This window comes from Coregonus clupeaformis, chromosome 6 (genome assembly GCF_020615455.1).
Source record: "Coregonus clupeaformis isolate EN_2021a chromosome 6, ASM2061545v1, whole genome shotgun sequence".
Classification (NCBI taxonomy): Eukaryota; Metazoa; Chordata; class Actinopteri; order Salmoniformes; family Salmonidae; genus Coregonus; species Coregonus clupeaformis.
The window spans coordinates 35,278,644-35,305,951 of record NC_059197.1 but is presented as its reverse complement, the minus strand read 5'-3'; the positions used below and the strand labels follow the sequence as shown (position 1 = coordinate 35,305,951).

The 27,308-nt window shown below is 45.9% G+C and overlaps 1 protein-coding gene across 1 annotated transcript in view; it reads left to right on the top strand.

Moving 5' to 3' along the window:
- Positions 1 to 13,753, top strand: part of LOC121568479 (neprilysin-like) — a 98,780-nt gene extending 85,027 nt beyond the window's left edge. Inside the window, exons 14-23 of the mRNA XM_041879006.1 lie at positions 7,805 to 7,903; positions 8,071 to 8,148; positions 8,265 to 8,368; positions 8,517 to 8,575; positions 9,090 to 9,209; positions 9,335 to 9,468; positions 9,713 to 9,778; positions 12,202 to 12,297; positions 12,378 to 12,454; positions 12,735 to 13,753. Coding sequence (XP_041734940.1) covers positions 7,805 to 7,903; positions 8,071 to 8,148; positions 8,265 to 8,368; positions 8,517 to 8,575; positions 9,090 to 9,209; positions 9,335 to 9,468; positions 9,713 to 9,778; positions 12,202 to 12,297; positions 12,378 to 12,454; positions 12,735 to 12,834 — 933 coding nt within the window. The 3' untranslated portion in view covers positions 12,835 to 13,753. The remainder of the gene's footprint in view (positions 1 to 7,804; positions 7,904 to 8,070; positions 8,149 to 8,264; positions 8,369 to 8,516; positions 8,576 to 9,089; positions 9,210 to 9,334; positions 9,469 to 9,712; positions 9,779 to 12,201; positions 12,298 to 12,377; positions 12,455 to 12,734) is intronic.
- The last annotated feature ends 13,555 nt before the right edge of the window (positions 13,754 to 27,308 follow it).

Below are 27,308 nucleotides of genomic sequence, written 5' to 3'. Positions count from 1 at the left end.
CTGGAGCCACTAACCACTACCCACTCTAACTAACACCTGGAGCCACTAACCACTACCCACTCTAACTAACACCTGGAGCCACTACCCACTACCCACTCTAACTAACACCTGGAGCCACCACCCACTATAACTAACACCTGGAGCCACCACCCACTCTAACTAACACCTGGAGCCACTAACCACTACCCACTCTAACTAACACCTGGAACCACTACCCACTACCCACTCTAACTAACACCTGGAGCCACTAACCACTACCCACTCTAACTAACACCTGGAGCCACTAACCACTACCCACTCTAACTAACACCTGGAGCCACTACCCACTACCCACTCTAACTAACACCTGGAGCCACTACCCACTCTAACTAACACCTGGAGCCACCACCCACTCTAACTAACACCTGGAGCCACTACCCACTACCCACTCTAACTAACACCTGGAGCCACTACCCACTACCCACTCTAACTAACACCTGGAGCCACTACCCACTACCCACTCTAACTAACACCTGGAGCCACCACCCACTCTAACTAACACCTGGAGCCACTACCCACTACCCACTCTAACTAACACCTGGAGCCACTACCCACTACCCACTCTAACTAACACCTGGAGCCACTACCCACTACCCACTCTAACTAGCACCTGGAGCCACTAACCACTACCCACTCTAACTAACACCTGGAGCCACTACCCACTACCCACTCTAACTAACACCTGGAGCCACTACCTACCACCCACTCTAACTAACACCTGGAGCCACTACCCACTACCCACTCTAACTAACACCTGGAGCCACTACCTACCACCCACTCTAACTAACACCTGGAACCACTACCCACCCTCTAACTAACACCTGGAGCCACTCACCACTACCCACTCTAACTAACACCTGGAGCCACCACCCACTACCCACTCTAACTAACACCTGGAGCCACTAACCACTACCCACTCTAACTAACACCTGGAGCCACCACCCACTCTAACTAACACCTGGAGCCACTAACCACTACCCACTCTAACTAACACCTGGAGCCACTAACCACTACCCACTATAACTAACACCTGGAGCCACTACCCACTACCCACTCTAACTAACACCTGGAGCCACTACCCACTACCCACTCTAACTAACACCTGGAGCCACTACCCACTCTAACTAACACCTGGAGCCACTAACCACTACCCACTCTAACTAACACCTGGAGCCACTAACCACTACCCACTCTAACTTCAACACCTGGAGCCACTACCCACTATAACTAACACCTGGAGCCACTAACCACTACCCACTCTAACTAACACCTGGAGCCACTACCCACTACCCACTCTAACTAACACCTGGAGCCACTACCCACTCTAACTAACACCTGGAGCCACTACCCACTATAACTAACACCTGGAGCCACTAACCACTACCCACTCTAACTAACACCTGGAGCCACTAACCACTACCCACTCTAACTAACACCTGGAGCCACTACCCACTATAACTAACACCTGGAGCCACTAACCACTACCCACTCTAACTAACACCTGGAGCCACTACCCACTACCCACTCTAACTAACACCTGGAGCCACTACCCACTATAACTAACACCTGGAGCCACTACCCACTACCCACTCTAACTAACACCTGGAGCCACCACCACTCTAACTAACACCTGGAGCCACTAACCACTACCCACTCTAACCAACACCTGGAACCACTACCCACCACCCACTCTAACTAACACCTGGAGCCACTAACCACTACCCACTCTAACTAACACCTGGAGCCACTAACCACTACCCACTCTAACTAACACCTGGAGCCACTACCCACTACCCACTCTAACTAACACCTGGAGCCACCACCACTATAACTAACACCTGGAGCCACCACCCACTCTAACTAACACCTGGAGCCACTAACCACTACCCACTCTAACTAACACCTGGAACCACTACCCACTACCCACTCTAACTAACACCTGAGCCACTAACCACTACCCACTCTAACTAACACCTGGAGCCACTAACCACTACCCACTCTAACTAACACCTGGAGCCACTACCCACTACCCACTCTAACTAACACCTGGAGCCACTACCCACTCTAACTAACACCTGGAGCCACCACCCACTCTAACCAACACCTGGAGCCACTACCCATTACCCACTCTAACTAACACCTGGAGCCACTACCCACTACCCACTCTAACTAACACCTGGAGCCACTACCCACTACCCACTCTAACTAACACCTGGAGCCACCACCCACTCTAACTAACACCTGGAGCCACTACCCACTACCCACTCTAACTAACACCTGGAGCCACTACCCACTACCCACTCTAACTAACACCTGGAGCCACTACCCACTACCCACTCTAACTAGCACCTGGAGCCACTAACCACTACCCACTCTAACTAACACCTGGAGCCACTACCCACTACCCACTCTAACTAACACCTGGAGCCACTACCTACCACCCACTCTAACTAACACCTGGAGCCACTACCCACTACCCACTCTAACTAACACCTGGAGCCACTACCTACCACCCACTCTAACTAACACCTGGAACCACTACCCACTCTAACTAACACCTGGAGCCACTACCCACTACCCACTCTAACTAACACCTGGAGCCACTAACCACTACCCACTATAACTAACACCTGGAGCCACTACCCACTACCCACTCTAACTAACACCTGGAGCCACTACCCACTACCCACTCTAACTAACACCTGGAGCCACTACCCACTCTAACTAACACCTGGAGCCACCACCCACTCTAACTAACACCTGGAGCCACTACCCACTACCCACTCTAACTAACACCTGGAGCCACCACCCACTCTAACTAACACCTGGAGCCACTACCCACTACCCACTCTAACTAACACCTGGAGCCACTAACCACTACCCACTATAACTAACACCTGGAGCCACTACCCACTACCCACTCTAACTAACACCTGGAGCCACTACCCACTACCCACTCTAACTAACACCTGGAGCCACTACCCACTCTAACTAACACCTGGAGCCACCACCCACTCTAACTAACACCTGGAGCCACTACCCACTACCCACTCTAACTAACACCTGGAGCCACCACCCACTCTAACTAACACCTGGAGCCACTAACCACTACCCACTCTAACTAACACCTGGAGCCACCACCCACTACCCACTCTAACTAACACCTGGAGCCACTACCCACTACCCACTCTAACTAACACCTGGAGCCACTACCCACTACCCACTCTAACTAACACCTGGAGCCACTACCCACTACCCACTCTAACTAACACCTGGAGCCACTAACCACTACCCACTCTAACTAACACCTGGAACCACTACCCACTACCCACTCTAACTAACACCTGGAGCCACTAACCACTACCCACTCTAACTAACACCTGGAGCCACTAACCACTACCCACTCTAACTAACACCTGGAGCCACTACCCACTACCCACTCTAACTAACACCTGGAGCCACCACCCACTATAACTAACTACCTGGAGCCACCACCCACTCTAACTAACACCTGGAGCCACTAACCACTACCCACTCTAACTAACACCTGGAACCACTACCCACTACCCACTCTAACTAACACCTGGAGCCACTAACCACTACCCACTCTAACTAACACCTGGAGCCACTAACCACTACCCACTCTAACTAACACCTGGAGCCACTACCACTACCCACTCTAACTAACACCTGGAGCCACTACCCACTCTAACTAACACCTGAGCCACCACCCACTCTAACTAACACCTGAGCCACTACCCACTACCCACTCTAACTAACACCTGGAGCCACTACCCACTACCCACTCTAACTTAACACCTGGAGCCACTACCCACTACCCACTCTAACTAACACCTGAGCCACCACCCACTCTAACTAACACCTGGAGCCACTACCCACTACCCACTCTAACTAACACCTGGAGCCACTACCCACTACCCACTCTAACTAACACCTGGAGCCACTACCCACTACCCACTCTAACTAGCACCTGAGCCACTAACCACTACCCACTCTAACTAACACCTGGAGCCACTACCCACTACCCACTCTAACTAACACCTGGAGCCACTACCTACCACCCACTCTAACTAACACCTGGAGCCACTACCCACTACCCACTCTAACTAACACCTGGAGCCACTACCTACCACCCACTCTAACTAACACCTGGAACCACTACCCACTCTAACTAACACCTGGAGCCACTACCCACTACCCACTCTAACTAACACCTGGAGCCACCACCCACTACCCACTCTAACTAACACCTGGAGCCACTAACCACTACCCACTCTAACTAACACCTGGAGCCACCACCCACTCTAACTAACACCTGGAGCCACTAACCACTACCCACTCTAACTAACACCTGGAGCCACTAACCACTACCCACTATAACTAACACCTGGAGCCACTACCCACTACCCACTCTAACTAACACCTGGAGCCACTACCCACTACCCACTCTAACTAACACCTGGAGCCACTACCCACTATAACTAACACCTGGAGCCACTAACCACTACCCACTCTAACTAACACCTGGAGCCACTACCCACTACCCACTCTAACTAACACCTGGAGCCACTACCCACTATAACTAACACCTGGAGCCACTAACCACTACCCACTCTAACTAACACCTGGAGCCACTAACCACTACCCACTCTAACTAACACCTGGAGCCACTACCCACTATAACTAACACCTGGAGCCACTAACCACTACCCACTCTAACTAACACCTGGAGCCACTACCCACTACCCACTCTAACTAACACCTGGAGCCACTACCCACTATAACTAACACCTGGAGCCACTACCCACTACCCACTCTAACTAACACCTGGAGCCACCACCCACTCTAACTAACACCTGGAGCCACTAACCACTACCCACTCTAACTAACACCTGGAACCACTACCCACTACCCACTCTAACTAACACCTGGAGCCACTAACCACTACCCACTCTAACTAACACCTGGAGCCACTAACCACTACCCACTCTAACTAACACCTGGAGCCACTACCCACTACCCACTCTAACTAACACCTGGAGCCACCACCCACTATAACTAACACCTGGAGCCACCACCCACTCTAACTAAAACCTGGAGCCACTAACCACTACCCACTCTAACTAACACCTGGAACCACTACCCACTACCCACTCTAACTAACACCTGGAGCCACTAACCACTACCCACTCTAACTAACACCTGGAGCCACTAACCACTACCCACTCTAACTAACACCTGGAGCCACTACCCACTACCCACTCTAACTAACACCTGGAGCCACTACCCACTCTAACTAACACCTGGAGCCACCACCCACTCTAACTAACACCTGGAGCCACTACCCATTACCCACTATAACTAACACCTGGAGCCACTACCCACTACCCACTCTAACTAACACCTGGAGCCACTACCCACTACCCACTCTAACTAACACCTGGAGCCACCACCCACTCTAACTAACACCTGGAGCCACTACCCACTACCCACTCTAACTAACACCTGGAGCCACTACCCACTACCCACTCTAACTAACACCTGGAGCCACTACCCACTACCCACTCTAACTAGCACCTGGAGCCACTAACCACTACCCACTCTAACTAACACCTGGAGCCACTACCCACTCTAACTAACACCTGGAGCCACTACCTACCACCCACTCTAACTAACACCTGGAGCCACTACCCACTACCCACTCTAACTAACACCTGGAGCCACTACCTACCACCCACTCTAACTAACACCTGGAACCACTACCCACTCTAACTAACACCTGGAGCCACTACCCACTACCCACTCTAACTAACACCTGGAGCCACCACCCACTACCCACTCTAACTAACACCTGGAGCCACTAACCACTACCCACTCTAACTAACACCTGGAGCCACCACCCACTCTAACTAACACCTGGAGCCACTAACCACTACCCACTCTAACTAACACCTGGAGCCACTAACCACTACCCACTATAACTAACACCTGGAGCCACTACCCACTACCCACTCTAACTAACACCTGGAGCCACTACCCACTACCCACTCTAACTAACACCTGGAGCCACTACCCACTCTAACTAACACCTGGAGCCACCACCCACTCTAACTAACACCTGGAGCCACCACCCACTACCCTCTCTAACTAACACCTGGAGCCACTACCCACTCTAACTAACACCTGGAGCCACCACCCACTCTAACTAACACCTGGAGCCACTACCCACTACCCACTCTAACTAACACCTGGAGCCACTACCCACTACCCTCTCTAACTAACACCTGGAGCCACTAACCACTACCCACTCTAACTAACACCTGGAGCCACTACCCACTACCCACTCTAACTAACACCTGGAGCCACTACCCACTACCCACTCTAACTAACACCTGGAGCCACTACCCACTACCCACTCTAACTAACACCTGGAGCCACTACCCACTATAACTAACACCTGGAGCCACTAACCACTACCCACTCTAACTAACACCTGGAGCCACTAACCACTACCCACTCTAACTAACACCTGGAGCCACTACCCACTACCCACTCTAACTAACACCTGGAGCCACTACCCACTATAACTAACACCTGGAGCCACTACCCACTACCCACTCTAACTAACACCTGGAGCCACTACCCACTCTAACTAACACCTGGAGCCACTACCCACTACCCACTCTAACTAACACCTGGAACCACCACCCACTACCCACTCTAACTAGCACCTGGAGCCACTACCCACTACCCACTCTAACTAACACCTGGAGCCACCACCCACTCTAACTAACACCTGGAGCCACTAACCACTACCCACTCTAACTAACACCTGGAGCCACTACCTACCACCCACTCTAACTAACACCTGGAGCCACCACCCACTCTAACTAACACCTGGAGCCACTACCCACTACCCACTCTAACTAACACCTGGAGCCACTAACCACTACCCACTCTAACTAACACCTGGAGCCACCACCCACTCTAACTAGCACCTGGAGCCACTACCCACTACCCACTCTAACTAGCACCTGGAGCCACTACCCACTACCCACTCTAACTAACACCTGGAGCCACTAACCACTACCCACTCTAACTAACACCTGGAGCCACTAACCACTACCCACTCTAACTAACACCTGGAGCCACTAACCACTACCCACTAACATCTGGAGCTCCTTTCACACCCTCATCTCCAGCACAAGTCGCAGAAGAGAGAGAGCGAGAGTGTGTGTGTGTGTATTTAAATGCCACTGTGTGTGCGTGTGTGTGTGTATTTAAATGCCACTGTGTGTAAAGGTGTCTGATTGCATGGCTACCCTTTTTGTGTCTTAACTGCCCTGTACGTCCAAATTAACTTGAGCATGCAGCGGCAGCATGCACTGTGTGTGTGTGTGTGTGTGTGTGTGTGTGTGTGTGTGTGTGTGTGTAAGCCTGTTCAGATGACCCGTTGGCTGACACAATAGGGTCTCATACCATTGAGTTTACGCTCCCACAGATCATGATCCAAACACATGATCTATTAAACGTTCAGTCAGGCCCCTCGTACGTACACAGCTATTTTAAGCTCATGAGGACAACTCTAACATTTCATTGTTCACTCTAAAGCATTTCTTTCCTTAACATTCTGAAAGAAGAGATCTCTATCACATTCTGTTCCATGAGGAACCTGGTCTGAGATCCACAATAGTGACATTATCAGTACATGCTGATCTGTCTAGTGTGTGTGTGTGTGTGTTAGATGGAAGAGATGATCTCTGTGATCCGGGAGGTGTTCATCAGTAACTTAGACCACCTGGGATGGATGGATGCAGCGACCAAGAAGGCTGCTGAGGAGAAGGTGAGACTCACCTGACATTGATTTCTACCTGTTGACTTCAGGCTGACCTGTTCAACTGTCTCTGTTTTACCTGTCTCGGTTTTACCTCTGTCAACTGTTAAAATTACAAGCTGAATTCATACATTCTGTTTTGTTATTCCCCTTCAAACTCTCAAAATCCTCTGTAGGCACAAGCTATCCGTGAGCGGATTGGCTACTCCGACAACATCAAGAATGACACCTACCTGAACAACGAGTATAAAAATGTGAGTGTTGAAAGGTGAAAGAACATGATGACAATGCATTTCGTCAGTGGACGTGATACATTGGACAATATCATATCTGATATCTGTCATTGACACTGTGTGTGTGTTGATGCTAGTTGAGCTACAGTGCAGAGGAGTACTTTGAGAACATCCTTCAGAACCTGGAGTATGTTCAGAAGAAACGTCTGAGGAAGCTACGGGTCAAAGTCAACAAAGAAGAGTAAGATCCTCTCTTTCCAAAAACCCATTGTCAGTGCTGTCTAAAATAGCAGCCACAGCACTAAGATTAGAGTAGATATTAATTTAAGATTAATTAGGAACTATTCTGTGAATTATCAATGTGAAACATCTTCCTGCCTTATCCTCAGATGGGTAACAGGAGCAGCCATTGTCAACGCCTTCTACTCCTCAAGCAAAAACCAAATAGGTAACAGAGAAACCTCTGTCAACTCCCGTCTCTTCTACTGTCACCTCCCGTCACCTCTACCGTCACCTCCCGTCTCTTCTACTGTCACCTCCCGTCACCTCTACCGTCACCTTCCGTCTCTTCTACTGTCACCTACCTTCACCTCTACTGTCACCTCCCTTCGCCTCAACTGTCACCTCTACAGTCACCTCATGTCACTTCTCCCGTCTTCTCCCATCATCTCTACTGTCACCTCTACTGTCACCTCCCATCATCTCTACTGTCACCTCTACTGTCACCTCCCATCACCTCTACTGTCACCTCCCATCACCTCTACTGTCACCTCCCATCATCTCTACTGTCACCTCTACTGTCACCTCCCATCATCTCTACTGTCACCTCTACTGTCACCTCCCATCACCTCTACTGTCACCTCTACTGTCACCTCCCATCACCTCTACTGTCACCTCCCATCACTCTGAAGATGAAAGATATGAGATGTGAGATCCTTTCTTTCTCCCTCCTATCCTCTCAGTGTTTCCAGCAGGCATCCTACAGCCTCCGTTCTTCGGTAAGGGCCAGACCAAGTCTCTGAACTTTGGCGGTATTGGCATGGTGATCGGACATGAGATCACTCACGGGTTCGATGACAACGGTAAGAGACTGTTCTCATGAAATTAGCTTTATTAGAATGGACAGTCCAATTCAAAGTGTTGTTTCATGACATGTGGACTAGCTGGTCAGCTGTCCACAAACATAGTTTATTTGACCTGTTGCCAGGTCGTAACTATGATAAAGATGGTGACCTGAAGGACTGGTGGACGCCAAGCTCCACCCAGAACTTTGTTGAGCTGTCGAAGTGCATGGTGGACCAGTATGGAAGATTCTCCTGGGACCTGGCCAACGGACTGAACGTACGCTTTACTCTCCTCTCCTCTTCTTTCTTTTCCCTCTGTCTCATCACGTCTGCTCATCTCCTGTCCTCCCTTGACTTGTTTCCGTGAAACAATTGCATTTTTTCATCCTCTGAGAAAAACCGCCAGTTTGCCCGCAGCGTGGAAAATGGTTTTCCTGGAATAGGATGTGGAACTGCTGAAATACAGAGATGGCTCAAAATTACAGTCTGAATTGATCTGCCTGTTTCTTTTCTGTAAGCAGCTCAATGGGAATAACACTCTGGGAGAGAACATTGCAGACAATGGCGGGATTCGCCAGTCATACCAGGTAGGGATGCACACTGTAGAAAGATACATTTTACAGCAAAAAAAAAAATGTGCACACACAATCTGAAGACTGAGTCCTTTACCCCAGGCGAGAAATCTATTCCAGTAACCTGTTCCACAGTCAAGTTTTCTCTATATCTCCCTCGTATGTACATTGTTTTAGCATTTGATGATTACCTGTAAGTCTGAGTGACCTCGTGTGAGATTGAATGAGATTGGATGGACTAATTGCCATCTGCCAGTACTAGTACAGTCGAGGTCAAAAGTTTTGAGAATGACACAAATACTAATTTTCACAAAGTCTGCTGCCTCAGTTTTGATGATGCCAATTTGCATATACTCCAGAATGTCATGAAGAGTGATCAGATGAATTGCAATTAATTGCAAAGTCCCTCTGTGCCATGAAAATGAACTTAATCCCCCCCCAAAAAAACATTTCCACTGCATTTCAGCCCTGCCACAAAAGGACCAGCTGCCATCATGTCATTCTCGTTAACACAGGTGAGAGTGTTTGACGAGGACAAGGCTGGAGATCACTCTGTCATGCTGATTGAGTTAGAATAACAGACTGGAAGCTTTAAAAGGAGGGTGGTGCTTGAAATCATTGTTCTTCCTCTGTTAACCATGGTTACCTGCAAGGAAACACGTGCCGTCATCATTGCATTGCACAAAAAGGGCTTCACAGGCAAGGATATTGCTGCATCCGGAAAACACCTTGTACGGAGAAGACAAGGTGAGCGCTACCATCAATCCTGTGTCATGACAACAGTAAAGCATCCTGAGACCATTCATGTGTGGGGTTGCTTCTCAGCCAAGGGAGTGGGCTCACTCACAATTTTGCCTAAGAACACAGCCATGAATAAAGAATGGTACCAACACATCCTCCGAGAGCAACTTCTCCCAACCATCCAAGAACAGTTTGGTGACGAACAATGCCTTTTCCAGCATGATGGAGCACCTTGCCATAAGGCAAACGTGATAACTAAGTGGCTCAGGGAACAAAACATCGAAATTGTGGGTTCATGGCCAGGAAACTCCCCAGACTTTAATCCCATTGAGAACTTGTGGTCGATCCTCAAGAGGCGGGTGGACAAACAAAACCCCACAAATTCTGACAAACTCCAAGCATTGATTATGCAAGAATGGGCTGCCATCAGTCAGGATGTGGCCCAGAAGTTAATTGACAGCATGCCAGGGCGGATTGCAGAGGTCTTGAAAAAGAAGGGTCAACACTGCAAATATTGACTCTTTGCATAAACTTAATGTATTGTCAATAAAAGCCTTAGACACTTATGGAATGCTTGCAATTATACTTCAGTATACCATAGTAACATCTGACAAAAATATCTCATAACACTGAAGCAGCGAACATTGTAAAGACCAATACTTGTGTCATTCTCAAAACTTTTGACCACGACTGTAGTAATTACCATGTCCTCCTGCCAGCTCTCTGATTGGACCATTAGACATGCTCCCAGAGCATGGTGTGAGTAATGAGCGATGTGATTGGCCAACCAGGCGTCTCGGGTTAGTGTGATGACAGAGGGATGGAGAACACTTCTTCACAGATTCTGAGAGCCCTATGCTTACTTTAAACGTGTTCTAAGAAGGTGGGAGAGTCTGAGATCATCTGATGTATTTGGTGTTAAATAAAGTACCCATCTATCTATTGTCAAGTATTAAAGGCTAATATTAAAGGCTGGAGTTGTAATGATTTAAGGCCAGAGAGTCATGAAGTGGTCTTGTAATGATTTCAGGCCAGAGAGGTTTGAAGTAGTCTTGTAATGATTTCAGGCCAGAGAGCATTGAAGTAGTCTTGTAATGATTTCAGGCCAGAGAGGATTGAAGTAGTCTTGTAATGATTTCAGGCCAGAGAGGCTTGAAGTGGTCTTGTAATGATTTCAGGCCAGAGAGGCTTGAAGTGGTCTTGTAATGATTTCAGGCCAGAGAGGCTTGAAGTGGCCTTGTAATGATTTCAGGCCAGAGAGGCTTGAAGTGGCCTTGTAATGATTTCAGGCCAGAGAGGCTTGAAGTGGCCTTGTAATGATTTCAGGCCAGAGAGGCTTGAAGTGGTCTTGTAATGATTTCAGGCCAGAGAGGCTTGAAGTGGTCTTGTAATGATTTCAGGCCAGAGAGGTTTGAAGTGGTGTTCTAATGATTTCAGGCCAGAGATGATTGAAGTGGTGTTCTAATGATTTCAGGCCAGAGAGGATTGAAGTGGTGTTTCTAATGATTTCAGGCCAGAGAGGCTTGAAGTAGTCTTGTAATGATTTCAGGCCAGAGAGGCTTGAAGTGGTGTTCTAATGATTTCAGGCCAGAGAGGATTGAAGTGGTGGTGTAATGATTTCAGGCCAGAGAGAATTGAAGTGGTCTTGTAATGATTTCAGGCCAGAGAGGATTGAAGTGGTGTTCTAATGATTTCAGGCCTACCAGAATTATGTGAAGAAGAATGGGAACGAGCCTCTCCTGCCTGGAATAGACCTCAACCATCAACAACTCTTCTTTGTCAACTTCGCCCAGGTCAGACTGGATGGATGGATGTGGATGGATGGATGGATGGATGTCACACCCTATCTCACTCTCGTCTCTTCCTCCTCCAGGTTTGGTGTGGAACACATAGGCCAGAACAAGCTGTCAACTCCATCAAAGTAGATGTACACAGTCCAGGGAAGTTCAGGTATGAGCTCTCACTCCTCATTACCATTCATCTCCTGTATCATTCAATGACACTTCCTCTTCCACCTCATTCCATTCACTCCATCTCTGTCCATCTCAACTCAATGCCACTTCCTCTTCCACTCACCCCATCTCAGTCCATATTAACTCTTTGCGTTCCTCAGTGTCTCTGGTTGTCCTTATTTCATTTGATTGAGTGTCTGATTTAGACCTAGGACACCAGGTGCGGTGATTGCCTAATCATTCTGGCCAGTGATGACCGTTTCCTGTTTCCTGTTCAGGGTCCTGGGGTCCCTCCAGAACTTCCCAGAGTTTGCCAAGGCCTTCAACTGTCCCAGGAACAGCTACATGGTGCCTGACAAGACTTGCCAAGTCTGGTGATACTGTAGTCCTGACGCTCGCCTGCCCTGAGGCTGGTAGGGGGTGAGAGTTGGGCTTGTGTCCTTTCCCCCTCACCACCTAATTTCCCTTCTGACTGTTAGAGCGCTAGTCTGGGACAGGGGGGTATGGTCGATGTTCCCCAGTTCACTGCAGGGTGGGACCAGGACTGCTGCTACACTGACCAAACAGCTTCAAGAGACTGCAGAGTGCTGTTCCTATCCAGCTCCCAGGCTCTTCACCCAATCACCCAGGTCACCGCTTTCCACCGGATACAGTCACGCCAAATCACTATATATATTTTTTGTTGTTGTTGTTTGAAAATGTACTTTTCAATGATTGTTTTTTTCCCTTTGCATCTCTATCATGATTCATTATTGGTATTTTTTTGAGAGAGACTAATTTGAGCAATTTGAACCACAGGCAAATATACACTTATTCTAAACTATCACTCTGTTTGTCCAAAATGTTATTTGTTTTACACTATATATAAACAAAAATGTATACTGTATATCAATACGTTCTAGATGAATATACATTGACAGTAATCAATAGTAATCAGTTACAATAGGGGGATTATTTTTTATTGTATATTTAAGAAAATAACTTTTTATTTGACTGAATATACACCAATGACTATAATTATAATTGCGTAAATGTTTTGTATGTAAGGTAAATGTAGTTTGAAAATGGGTGCCAACTGTTTATGTCTACAAGCATTAAACCAAAATGAAGTTGTTGCCTTGGAATCAGTTGGGCAACCTATCTGGTCAGGAATTGACATATACCAAACATATTCATCTTTGTCTTTTACAGAAAGAATGTGGCCTTTATTCAAACTGCACCATGTGTTCAGCAGAAGAGGCTGGTTGGAGGAGCTATAGGAGGACGGGCTCATTGTAATGGCTGGAATGGAATTAATGGAATGGAATGGCTCTGTCGTAGCCGGCCGCGACCGGGAGACCCATGGGGCGGCGCACAATTGGCCCAGCGTCGTCCAGGGTAGGGGAGGGAATGGCCAGCCAGGGTTGTGGGTTCGCCAGGGTTGTGGGTTCGATTCCCACGGGAGGCCAGTATGAAAAATAAATAATGTATACGCTCACTAACTGTAAGTCGCTCTGGATAAGAGCGTCTGCTAAATGACTAAAAATGTAAATGTACCAAACACATGGAAACAACGCGTTTGACTCCATTCCGTGGATTCCATTCCAACCATTACAATGAGCCTGTTCTCCTATAGATCCAACCTCTTCTGGTGTTCTGTGTGTGGGTGTTTGTATTCGTTTACGTGTGTGTTGATGTGTGTTTTTAGTCCGGGTGTGACTGCTATATTTTTCAACAAGCTTAGGAAGCCTTACATAACCCCTAGAGCAGGGTTGCCCAACCCTGTTCCTGGAGAGCTACCCTTCTGTAGGTTTTCGCTCTAATCCCAGATGATACTTACCTGATTTATCTTATCAACCTGCTAATTATTAGAATCAGGTGTGCTAGATTAGGGTTGGAGCAAAAACCTACAGGACGGTAGCTCTCCGGGAACAGGGTTGGGCAGTCCTGGCATAGAGCTACTGCTGTTTTGTGTGTGGGGGGCAGAGGAAGTCTGGTTTGTAGTGAAACCACACACCAACCCACCAGTGGAGGCTGCTGAGGGGAGGACGGCTCATAGTAACGGCTGGAATGGAGTCAATGGAATGGTATCAATCACATGGAAACCATATATTTGATACCATTCCATTTACTTCATTCCAGCCGTTACTATGAGCCGTCCTCCCCTCATCAGCGTCCACTGACACACACACTGTTTACGCCAAAGATGTCCAATTTCAAATCCCTATGTGAGCCTGTGTGTTTTCAACAATCTGAAATAATATTTTCCTGATTTAAAAAAAACGTGCCACGATTAACCTCTCTCTTCTCACTGTTCTGATTCTCTCCATCTCTCTCTCTCTTCTCGCTGTTCTGATTCTCTCCATCTCTCTCTCTCTTCTCGCTGTTCTGATTCTCTCCATCTCTCTCTCTCTTCTCGCTGTTCTGATTCTCTCCATCTCTCTCTCTCTTCTCGCTGTTCTGATTCTCTCCATCTCTCTCTCTCTTCTCGCTGTTCTGATTCTCTCCATCTCTCTCTCTCTTCTCGCTGTTCTGATTCTCTCCATCTCTCTCTCTCTTCTCGCTGTTCTGATTCTCTCCATCTCCCTCTCTCTTCTCGCTGTTCTGATTCTCTCCATCTCCCTCTCTCTTCTCACTGTTCTGATTCTCTCCATCTCCATCTCCCTCTCTCTTCTCGCTGTTCTGATTCTCTCCATCTCTCTCTCTCTTCTCGCTGTTCTGATTCTCTCCATCTCTCTCTCTCTTCTCGCTGTTCTGATTCTCTCCATCTCTCTCTCTCTTCTCGCTGTTCTGATTCTCTCCATCTCTCTCTCTCTTCTCGCTGTTCTGATTCTCTCCATCTCCCTCTCTGTTCTCGCTGTTCTGATTCTCTCCATCTCTCTCTCTCTTCTCGCTGTTCTGATTCTCTCCATCTCTCTCTCTCTTCTCGCTGTTCTGATTCTCTCCATCTCCCTCTCTCTTCTCGCTGTTCTGATTCTCTCCATCTCTCTCTCTCTTCTCGCTGTTCTGATTCTCTCCATCTCCCTCTCTCTTCTCGCTGTTCTGATTCTCTCCATCTCCCTCTCTCTTCTCGCTGTTCTGATTCTCTCCATCTCCCTCTCTCTTCTCGCTGTTCTGATTCTCTCCATCTCTCTCTCTCTTCTCGCTGTTCTGATTCTCTCCATCTCCCTCTCTCTTCTCGCTGTTCTGATTCTCTCCATCTCTCTCTCTCTTCTCGCTGTTCTGATTCTCTCCATCTCCCTCTCTCTTCTCGCTGTTCTGATTCTCTCCATCTCCCTCTCTCTTCTCGCTGTTCTGATTCTCTCCATCTCTCTCTCTCTCTTCTCGCTGTTCTGATTCTCTCCATCTCCCTCTCTCTTCTCGCTGTTCTGATTCTCTCCATCTCTCTCTCTCTTCTCGCTGTTCTGATTCTCTCCATCTCTCTCTCTCTTCTCGCTGTTCTGATTCTCTCCATTCTCTCTCTCTTCTCGCTGTTCTGATTCTCTCCATCTCTCTCTCTCTTCTCGCTGTTCTGATTCTCTCCATCTCTCTCTCTCTTCTCGCTGTTCTGATTCTCTCCATCTCTCTCTCTCTTCTCGCTGTTCTGATTCTCTCCATCTCTCTCTCTCTTCTCGCTGTTCTGATTCTCTCCATCTCTCTCTCTCTTCTCGCTGTTCTGATTCTCTCCATCTCCCTCTCTCTTCTCGCTGTTCTGATTCTCTCCATCTCTCTCTCTCTTCTCGCTGTTCTGATTCTCTCCATCTCTCTCTCTCTTCTCGCTGTTCTGATTCTCTCCATCTCTCTCTCTCTTCTCGCTGTTCTGATTCTCTCCATCTCTCTCTCTCTTCTCGCTGTTCTGATTCTCTCCATCTCTCTCTCTCTTCTCGCTGTTCTGATTCTCTCCATCTCTCTCTCTCTTCTCGCTGTTCTGATTCTCTCCATCTCTCTCTCTCTTCTCGCTGTTCTGATTCTCTCCATCTCTCTCTCTCTTCTCGCTGTTCTGATTCTCTCCATCTCCCTCTCTCTTCTCGCTGTTCTGATTCTCTCCATCTCTCTCTCTCTTCTCGCTGTTCTGATTCTCTCCATCTCTCTCTCTCTTCTCGCTGTTCTGATTCTCTCCATCTCTCTCTCTTCTCGCTGTTCTGATTCTCTCCATCTCTCTCTCTCTTCTCGCTGTTCTGATTCTCTCCATCTCCCTCTCTCTTCTCGCTGTTCTGATTCTCTCCATCTCTCTCTCTCTTCTCGCTGTTCTGATTCTCTCCATCTCTCTCTCTCGCGCTCTTTTTTCCCCCCTCATTCACATTCACTCTTTCACACACGCAGACACGGCAAAACAAATCAAGCTAGTTCTCCCTGTTGATTTGATCATTAGCATGGTGTCTTTGAAATACAGATTTACTAAGTGTTTTTGTTTTTTTTGTCTTTTATTCCTGTAGAATCCCTGTAAAGGTGTCTGGTAAACCCGGCCCTAGGTTGTTTAAAACACACTAATATCCTTTTGATTTTCTTTGTATGGGAAAATTAGGTTCAGTCCATGATGTGTCATGGAACTCAAAACATGCTGTAAATGTTGCCATGTTCGCTCACACTGCTTTCTCTGTGTATGGTCACACACACACACACACACAACCATCTCACCTGTAGAAGGACAGACAGATATACCTCAGTTGCCTGTATTTAGATACTTTGTAATAAATAAAAAATCATGATGACAATGAGCATCTTGAGGAACGTTTTTTGTTTTAATAATAAATCCTTCAGGAGCAGGTGGTATGTTTGGAGTTATTGTGTGTGTGTGTGTGTGTGTGTGTGTGTGTGTGTGTGGTACGTTCATGCGCGAGAGAGACAGAGGGAGAGCGTGTGTTACTGTGCCACCAGGGTCTATCTGAGATGAAAACCAGTGGCTGGACATCCTTTACAGCCAGTTACCAGGCAACACAGAGTTTTCCCTTGGCTTTTCCCTAGTCTCTGATACAGCCCAGCTCCGTGAGATCCAACGCTGCTCTTTTTCTATCATCTCATCGTGCTACTATTGGCAACGGCGGCGCTGGCATAGGCCTACCTTGTGTTTTGGTTGAGGAGGTCCTGTATGATTTAAAGCTACTGCCACCTGCCCTGGGGGGTTGCCCTGGATGCTGGCTCTCATCCGCCTCTTCTGATTTGCGGTTAGCCTTCAAAATAAAAGTCTGTCATTGACAGTGATGCAAATTAATTACAATTAGTGCCATAATTGAATAGATAATGCTAAACCATATATACATTCAACAAAAGACAATAATTTGATAAAAATCTGTTGAAATCACACAATGTATTAGACTTTAGAATTGCATTGGGCACATACTTATTTCACTGTACAGATTTGAGTCGTTTAGCAGACGCTCTTATCCAGAGCAATTAGGGTTAAGTGCCTTGCCCAAGGTCACATCGACAGATCTTTCACCTAGTCGGCTCGGGGATTAGAACCAGCGACCTTTCGGTTACTGGCACAACGCTCTTAACCGCTAAGCTACCTGCCGCCCCAGCTACAGCCTTACCTACGCATTGTTGATTAACGACATATCAGTCTACTCAGTGACACCCAGAGAACATTAGCATCGTAGCTCTTATAGCGGGACTCTGAAACCACTGTGAATTGAGCCACATGTATTGTACCAATCACCCTAGTATGTGTATTGAACACTATTCCAGAGGAAAAACAATACAACGTGGATGTTTTGGAGTCTGATAACTCTGAGGAGGACGTTGGGAAAAAAGGCGCTTGGTACTGAGTTGACTGACACCCCATTTCATTGATCCCCAATCCTTAGGGAAGGCTGTACAGTGCAATATGAATGTCAGTACGCACAACAGGCTGACTGGGGATGTGATTTCACACAGTCACAGTCCCGCGATAAGAGCTACGACGCTAATATTTGCGTAAACTCTTCACAGTTGTGTTCTGTGGGTGTCACCGAGTAGACTGATGTCCAATTTCATTGCTCCACATTCCAACCCTGTTTAACATTATCTACTCTAAATATTGCATGATTCCACCAATTGTAACCTTCTGCGTCAAGTGGCTACCTAGTTCAAGTGGCTACCTAGCTAATACTTACTCACATAGATTTCTAAATCATTTCTAAGAATATTGAAAATGACTGCAGCTTCTATTGGTCATTGTTTTCAGGCTAGTTGCATTGGTGCTAGCTAGGTACCAAGCTAAAGCTAGCTAGCTACCCCAGAAGTTGCTAATAACATCTGTATCAAAGATATTAGCAAAACATTTTTTATCCTGCTCGTTTTGTCCTGATCTTATTTCAAATGCTCACACAGACGTGTTCCCATTCGGTCTAACAAATAATGCTTTATTACCAACGCGGTATTGTAAACACATCGTTCGTGGCCGGCGTGTGCTTGTTTGCAGACTTTTTCTTGTACTGCTTTGACAGTGCAACTGATCCTAGTGGTGGTGCTTGGCTTGCACGTGCAAATTCAGCACACAAAACATTCTATAATAGAATTGTATTATTTGACGTGTCAAATTAAAATCTTAACGGCGTTCCATAGTGGAGAGAGTATCTGCGGAATCTTAATGGCCACCCCAGGGACATGTTAAATATACCCTACACTGCCCTGCACCTGATTAAAGCACATTTGTTGGCACTCAGGAGAGACAGACACTGACACATGCGAGGTGGAGCGATAGGCCTACTGAGAGGAGGAGAGAGTGACAGAGAGGGAGAGATAGGCCTACTGAGAGAATGAGAGAGTGACAGAGAAGGAGAGAGATAGGCCTACTGAGAGAAGGAGAGAGAGGGAGAGAGATAGGTCTACTGAGAGAAGGAGAGAGAGGGCAAGAGATACATGGAAAGAGGTAGATAAAGGGAGAATGCAGAGAGAGATACAGAAAGAGAGAGAAATACAGAAAGAGAGAGAGATACAGAAAAAGAAAGGGATACAGAAAGAGAGTGGGAGAGTGGCAGGAATAGTGAGACATTTGTTGTCACAGTTTTGACAGCCAGCAGAGAGAGAATAAAATATGAATCTCCAGCCCTCCCTCCATACCCAGGTCAGCAATCTGTGAACTTCAGCATATCTCTAAGTGTCTCGACCTCTGTCCCTCCATCCCTCCGTCTCTCCCTCCTCTCCCATCATGTGTATTATATGTTTTCAACCCAGGACACCTTATTATCTTCATTTTCATTCAGCCTCAGAAAAACATTTTAATGACCGATTTTTTTTATTTCACTTCTAATGGTTATATTGCTTTTCTCTCTTCCATCTCTCTCTCGTTCTCTCTCTCTCTCTCTCTCTCTCTCTCTCTCTCTCTCTCTCTCTCTCTCTCTCTCTCTCTCTCTCTCTATTTGGCAGCTTGCTGTAGGTTAACACCACCCACTATCCTATGGCTGCAGCAGATGCAGCAGCAGCGTTTCCACACCATTCCCACTCTCACCTTAAGCACTATTATCAGCTACGCTACCTAGCATCACAGCTGGCATTACAACACCTCAGCATGTTCCCGGCAAGCTGCCTGCCATGTGGAGGGAGTTGTTTGTTGTGTGTTGAGTCACTGTGACCGAGTCAGAGTAGTTTGGGTGGGGCTGGTAGACATAGTCCAAATCCCTTTTTATGTTTGCCTCTCAGAGTGTTGAGAGTTTGATCATTTCAAGTCTCAAAGACCTGTACTACTGGATAATAATAGACTCTTTCAATGGAAGTATTCAATGGTAGTATTCAATGGTAGTATTCAATGGTACTATTCAATGGAAGTATTCAATGGTAGTATTCAATGGTAGTATTCAATGGTAGTATTCAATGGTAGTATTCAATGGAAGTATTCAATGGTAGTATTAAATGGTAGTATTCAATGGTAGTATTCAATGGTAGTATTCAATGATAGTATTCAATGGTAGTGTTCAATGGTAGTATTCAATGGTAGTATTCAATGGTATTATTCAATGGTAGTATTCAATGGTAGTATTCAATGATAGTATTCAATGGTAGTGTTCAATGGTAGTATTCAATGGAAGTATTCAATGGAAGTATTCAATGGTAGTATTCAATGGTAGTATTCAATGGTAGTATTCAATGGTAGTATTCAATGGAAGTATTCAATGGTAGTATTCAATGGTAGTATTCAATGGTAGTATTCAATGATAGTATTCAATGGTAGTGTTCAATGGTAGTATTCAATGGTAGTATTCAATGGTACTGTTCAATGGTAATATTCAATGGTAGTATTCAATGGTAGTATTCAATGGTAGTGTTCAATGGTAGTATTCAATGGTAGTTTTCAAAGGTAGTTTTAAAGGGCCTTAGGTTTCCAGCTCTTCTTTTTTAACAGAGACACATTGGAAGCTGGGAAAGCAGCTGTGTAGATGATTTGGCCAATCAGTGACATAACGTAATCAAATAAGTACTGGGAAGGGGAAAATATACACAGAGTGTACATAACATTGAGAACACCTTCCTAATATTGAGTTGCACCCCCTTTTGCCCTCAGAACAGCCTCAATTCGTCAGGGCATGGACTGTACAAGGTGGTGAAAGTGTTCCACAGGGATGCTGGCCCCATGTTGACTCCAATGCTTCCCACAGTTGTCAAGTTGGCTGGATGTCCTTTGGGTGGTGGAACATTCTAGATACACACGGGAAACTGTTGAGCGTGAGAAACCCAGCAGCGTTACAGTTCTTGACACACTCAAACCGGTGCGCCTGGCACCTACAACCATACCCTGTTCAAAGGCACTTAAATCTTTTGTCTTGCCCATTCACTCTCGGAAGGGCACAAATAAACAATCCATGTCTCAATTGTCTCAAGGCTTAAAAATCCTTCTTTAACCTGTCTCCTACCCTTTCTGTACACTGACTGAAGTGGATTTAACAAGTAACATCAATAAGGGATCATAGATTTTACCTGGATTCACCTGGTCAGTCTATGTCATGGAAAAAAAAAGTGTTCTTAATGTTTTGTCCACTCAGCATATTACTAAATGTACCCTTGACAGGAAGTAAGAGAGAGTCTGAGACTGGATGGAAGCAGTGAGAGAGGAGGAGTAGTTCTGTGGTCAGCCCTGTAGTCAGCCCTGTGGTCAGCCCTGTGTTCAGCCCTGTAGTCAGCCCTGTGGTCAGCCCTGTAGTCAGCCCTGTGGTGAGCCCTGTAGTCAGCTCTGTGGTCAGCCCTGTAGTCAGCTCTGTGGTCAGCCCTGTAATCAGCCTTGTAGACAGCTCTGTGGTCAGCACTGCAGTCAGCCTTGTAGTCAGCTCTGTGGTCAGCACTGCAGTCAGCCTTGTAGTCAGCTCTGTGGTCAGCACTGCAGTCAGCCTTGTAGTCAGCTCTGTGATCAGCCCTGTAGTCAGCAGTAACAGACAGATGATGATAATAAGCCAGCTGGGACGATGTTGGAGAACTAAATAAATGAACATAAGTTCAGTCCAGTGTATTGTCCAGTTTAGGGGATGAGAGGAAGCCAGGTGGTCAGCATCAGGTTGACACCACTTCCTTAGTTCTCTGAGGATCTAAGGCAGCGTTATCTCACGACTGTTTGAGAACGTTAACATGAGTTGGTAACAACAATCAATGGGGACTAAAAACATTCTTCATACTACGTTTTATGGAGACAGATCATAGAATGTACAACCAGCAAACATTTTCTCCACCCCATTGCAAAATGTGTACAATTGCAGGAAATTAAATGTAAAATTAAAATGCTTTCTCTCTGTCGTCAAGCGGGGGGGCCCACTAAAATGTTTTTCCTGCTAGGTGGGGGACCCGCAACTAAATCTCGCTTAATGCCCCCAAAAGATTAGGGCCGGCCCTGGCTGTACCTGTGTAAAGGTTTACTGCCTTGTCAAATTAGGCCAGTTAGTCGTGTGCATGTGCATTTGTATGTGCGCATGTAACTTCACTTGCTTACCTGCATAAGTGCTTGTGTGTGTGTGTGTGTGTGTGTGTGTGTGTGTGTGTGTGTGTGTGTGTGTGTGTGTGTTTGCGTAAATGCATGTGTATGTGCATGTGTGTGTGCAGTATGCATGAGGGCAGAGGGATGTTGTGGCATTAGAAGGTAATTATGCCACCTGTTGCCAACAGGCTGCCCCTGGGGTTAGGTGGCCAGCCAGGGAGGGGAGGGCATCCAAAACACCAAACCCAGGGAGGGGAACCCAGAGCATCACTCTGCCAAGGCATGTGGGACAGATGGGAACAGGGTTGGGTAGGCTACTTTCTAAACGTGATCCGTAACAGTTTTTTTGTTTGTTGTTTTTTGTATTTTGTTGGCTAGATCAGCTTTAATATTGCAGATAGATTGTAACTTCCATCAATGTAATTGTCTGCATCACTTCCAATCCACCATATGTTTATTTTCCTCCACCCCTTCCCTAATTAGAGTAAACTAAGTAATCCGATACAGTTAATAGTTACCTGTCCAAAAGAGTCATCAGTAACGTAACTGTTGGATTCCCAAAGTCAGTAATGTATTCTGATTACTTTCAGTTACTTTTAGATTAGAAGAAGACAAAAAGGATCCATCAAACATATTTGGTGTGTCATCATAGTGGTCTCTGATTGGTGGTCATCATTTGGTGTGTCATCATAGTGGTCTCTGATTGGTGGTCATCATTTGGTGGGTCATCATAGTGGTCTCTGATTGGTGGTCATCATTTGGTGTGTCATCATAGTGGTCTCTAATTGGTGGTCATAATTTGGTGTGTCATCATAGTGGTCTCTGATTGGTGGTCATCATTTGGTGGGTCATCATAGTGGTCTCTGATTGGTGGTCATAATTTGGTGTGTCATCATAGTGGTCTCTGATTGGTGGTCATCATTTGGTGTGTCATCATAGTGGTCTCTAATTGGTGGTCATAATTTGGTGTGTCATCATAGTGGTCTCTGATTGATGGTCATCATTTGGTGTGTCATCATAGTGGTCTCTGATTGGTGGACATAATTTGGTGTGTCATCATAGTGGTGTCTGATTGGTGGTCATAATTTGGTGTGTCATCATAGTGGTCTCTGATTGGTGGTCATCATTTGGTGTGTCATCATAGTGGTCTTTGATTGGTGGTCATCATTTGGTGGGTCATCATAGTGGTCTCTGATTGGTGGTCATCATTTGGTGTGTCATCATAGTGGTCTCTAATTTGTGGTCATAATTTGGTGTGTCATCATAGTGGTCTCTGATTGGTGGTCATCATTTGGTGGGTCATCATAGTGGTCTCTGATTGGTGGTCATAATTTGGTGTGTCATCATAGTGGTCTCTGATTGGTGGTCATCATTTGGTGTGTCATCATAGTGGTCTCTAATTGGTGGTCATCATTTGGTGTGTCATCATAGTGGTCTCTAATTGGTGGTCATAATTTGGTGTGTCATCATAGTGGTCTCTGATTGGTGGTCATCATTTGGTGTGTCATCATAGTGGTCTCTGATTGGTGGTCATAATTTGGTGTGTCATCATAGTGGTCTCTGATTGGTGGTCATCATTTGGTGTGTCATCATAGTGGTCTCTAATTGGTGGTCATAATTTGGTGTGTCATCATAGTGGTCTCTGATTGGTGGTCATCATTTGGTGTGTCATCATAGTGGTCTCTGATTGGTGGACATAATTTGGTGTGTCATCATAGTGGTGTCTGATTGGTGGTCATAATTTGGTGTGTCATCATAGTGGTCTCTGATTGGTGGTCATCATTTGGTGTGTCATCATAGTGGTCTCTGATTGGTGGTCATCATTTGGTGGGTCATCATAGTGGTCTCTGATTGGTGGTCATCATTTGGTGTGTCATCATAGTGGTCTCTAATTGGTGGTCATAATTTGGTGTGTCATCATAGTGGTCTCTGATTGGTGGTCATCATTTGGTGGGTCATCATAGTGGTCTCTGATTGGTGGTCATCATTTGGTGTGTCATAATAGTGGTCTCTGATTGGTGGTCATCATTTGGTGTGTCATCATAGTGGTCTCTAATTGGTGGTCATAATTTGGTGTGTCATCATAGTGGTCTCTGATTGGTGGACATCATTTGGTGTGTCATCATAGTGGTGTCTGATTGGTGGTCATCATTTGTTGTGTCATCATAGTGGTCTCTGATTGGTGGTCATCATTTGGTGTGTCATCATAGTGGTCTTTGATTGGTGGTCATCATTTGGTGTGTCATCATAGTGGTCTCTGACTGATGGTCATCATTTGGTGTGTCATCATAGTGGTCTCTGATTGGTGGTCATCATTTGGTGTGTCAACATAGTGGTCTCTGATTGGTGGTCGTCTTTTGGTGTGTCATCATAGTGGTCTCTGATTGGTGGTCATCATTTGGTGTGTCATCATAGTGGTCTTTGATTGGTGGTCATCATTTGGTGTGTCATCATAGTGGTCTCTGATTGGTTGTCATCATTTGGTGTGTCATCATAGTGGTCTCTGATTGGTTGTCATCATTTGATGTGTCATCATAGTGGTCTCTGACTGGTGGTCAGACTCGCTCAGGTGGAAGAAACTTAAACTTGTGCCTTTCTTCAATGCTGAATTGAATGTCATTGAGAAAACAGAAAGGTATCATATTAGTTTTTTCTCGCAAACATCCTTTCTGAATTTAAAAGTAATCAATTAAGTAATCATCTAGATCTTCAAAACTATCTGTAATCTGATTACAATATTTTTGCTGGTAACATAACTGATTACAGTTATAGTTTTTTTTTGTTATCAGTTATTCCCCAACCCTGACTTTCAACCTAATGAACCCTACCAGTAAACCCTAGATCTGTATATATTGCTCTGGAGTCTGGATAATCTCTACATCAGGGGTCTCCAACAGGTCGAATCGTGAGGTACCAGTAGCTACCAGCCCACCTATGAGTAGCACACCAATCAATTCTGAAAGTGCATGCTTTTTCTTCCTGTGTTCCATCGCAAACTGTCATAAACATAAAGCTCCCGGCTACCATCCAATCAAAGCCACATTTACATTATCCCACCCCTGGTTAGCCACTATTGGCTTAAAAAGCCAAACGTAACACACATTATCTGCCAATTAATTTCCAGCAATATTGCCCCTGTCTGTTTAGGGCGCTCATTTGTCTATGAGTCCGTATGTAGCCAGTTAGCGATGCTAACGATAACCGGCGTCTTTTGGGTAGACTGAAAAATATTCTCAATAAATGCAAAACTGCAAAGTAGGCTTACTGACAGAACTATATCATCATTATTTGTATCAATGGGATTGTTTTGCAAACTCTGTCGTGACGTGTGCTGCAGCATCGGGTAACAGCAGCAACACAGCTAGACTGACACATTCCTCTCATGCTCAGTTGGTAGAGCATAACGCGCTAACTGTAAATCGCGCTGGATAAGAGCGTCTGCTAAATGACTCAAATCTAATCTAATCTAATCTAATCTACCAGCTGACAACTAACATTTCCATTAACATTGAGCCAAAGTGTTCATCAGGCTGCCATGTAGCTACCTAACGTGTGACAGTATAAGACTGGTTAGTCTGAGAGTTATTACAATGTTTGGACAGGTTGTAGGACAGTTAGTCTGTTTACTTCAGATCTGCCTTCTCCCGGATATCGTCACAGAAAATCTCATAATTCAATAAGATGATGCTGATAATTCCAGTGGCATCTTTTATGAAAGATGAAGAAAGAGAATCCGAAACACTCAGTACAGTCACTAACCACTACTCTGTGCTGCCCTCAGCCTGGTACGCTGTTTCACAGGGTTGGGTATGAATTCAAATGTCCACTGGGCAAATAAATATCTATTTCAAGGGACTTTTATTTTGACCATTTCATATGAATGATATTGAAGAAATGTGTGAAGAAAATGGGTGGTACGTTGTAGGAGCAGACCCCGCCACAAGTTAGTGATTTACAGTATTACTACATACTGTAGATAGTCTATCCATCGATGTCAGGTTAAACTCACGACCTCCTCTAAAGTTGTCGTGTCAAATGTCATCCTTCTCTTCCCTCTTTGTCTCTAACCTCCTCCATCTCTCCTTCAAGAGAAGTGCTCGTACTCTTGCTTATGGGAAGTCCTTTTTTTTTTTTTTAAATGATGGGGGATTATGAGTAACCATGGCAACCACATCATCACATCTGATGTTTTGGATAGGTATTACCAAATGTGTGACACACACACACGCACACAAACTAACACGCACACACACACGCACACACACACGCACACACACACACATATATACACACACACTTCAATTCAGAGGTACCCAATTATAGGTGGATCGAAGACCTTTTCAGCTGTGAGACGGAGCAGTTAGACAGATCATATTGCAGTATAGATCCCACTGTAACAACAAATCTATACTTTTGGCATGTCAAGAAATGCACATTGTACATATTTGCTAAGACAGAAAAAAACACAGTGTCCTTGGTACTATGTCTTCTGTTAAGCCTCCTGTAGGAGATGGGTTCATTGTCTTCTGTTAAGCCTCCTGTAGGAGGTGGGTTCATTGTCTTCTGTTAAGCCTCCTGTAGGAGATGGGTTCATTGTCTTCTGTTAAGCCTCCTGTAGGAGATGGGTTCATTGTCTTCTGTTAAGCCTCCTGTAGGAGGTGGGTTCATTGTCTTCTGTTAAGCCTCCTGTAGGAGATGGGTTCATTGTCTTCTGTTAAGCCTCCTGTAGGAGATGGGTTCATTGTCTTCTGTTAAGCCTCCTGTAGGAGATGGGTTCATTGTCTTCTGTTAAGCCTCCTGTAGGAGATGGGTTCATTGTCTTCTGTTAAGCTTCCTGTAGGAGATGGGTTCATTGTCTTCTGTTAAGCTTCCTACATACAGTAAAGCACAAGGACTAGAATTCTCTCCTGTTGGGAGAGAGTTGTTCATAACCACCTTACTGTAAAATACATTTTCTCATACAGATACACACGAACACACAGACACACTTACACAGACACACACACATGCACAA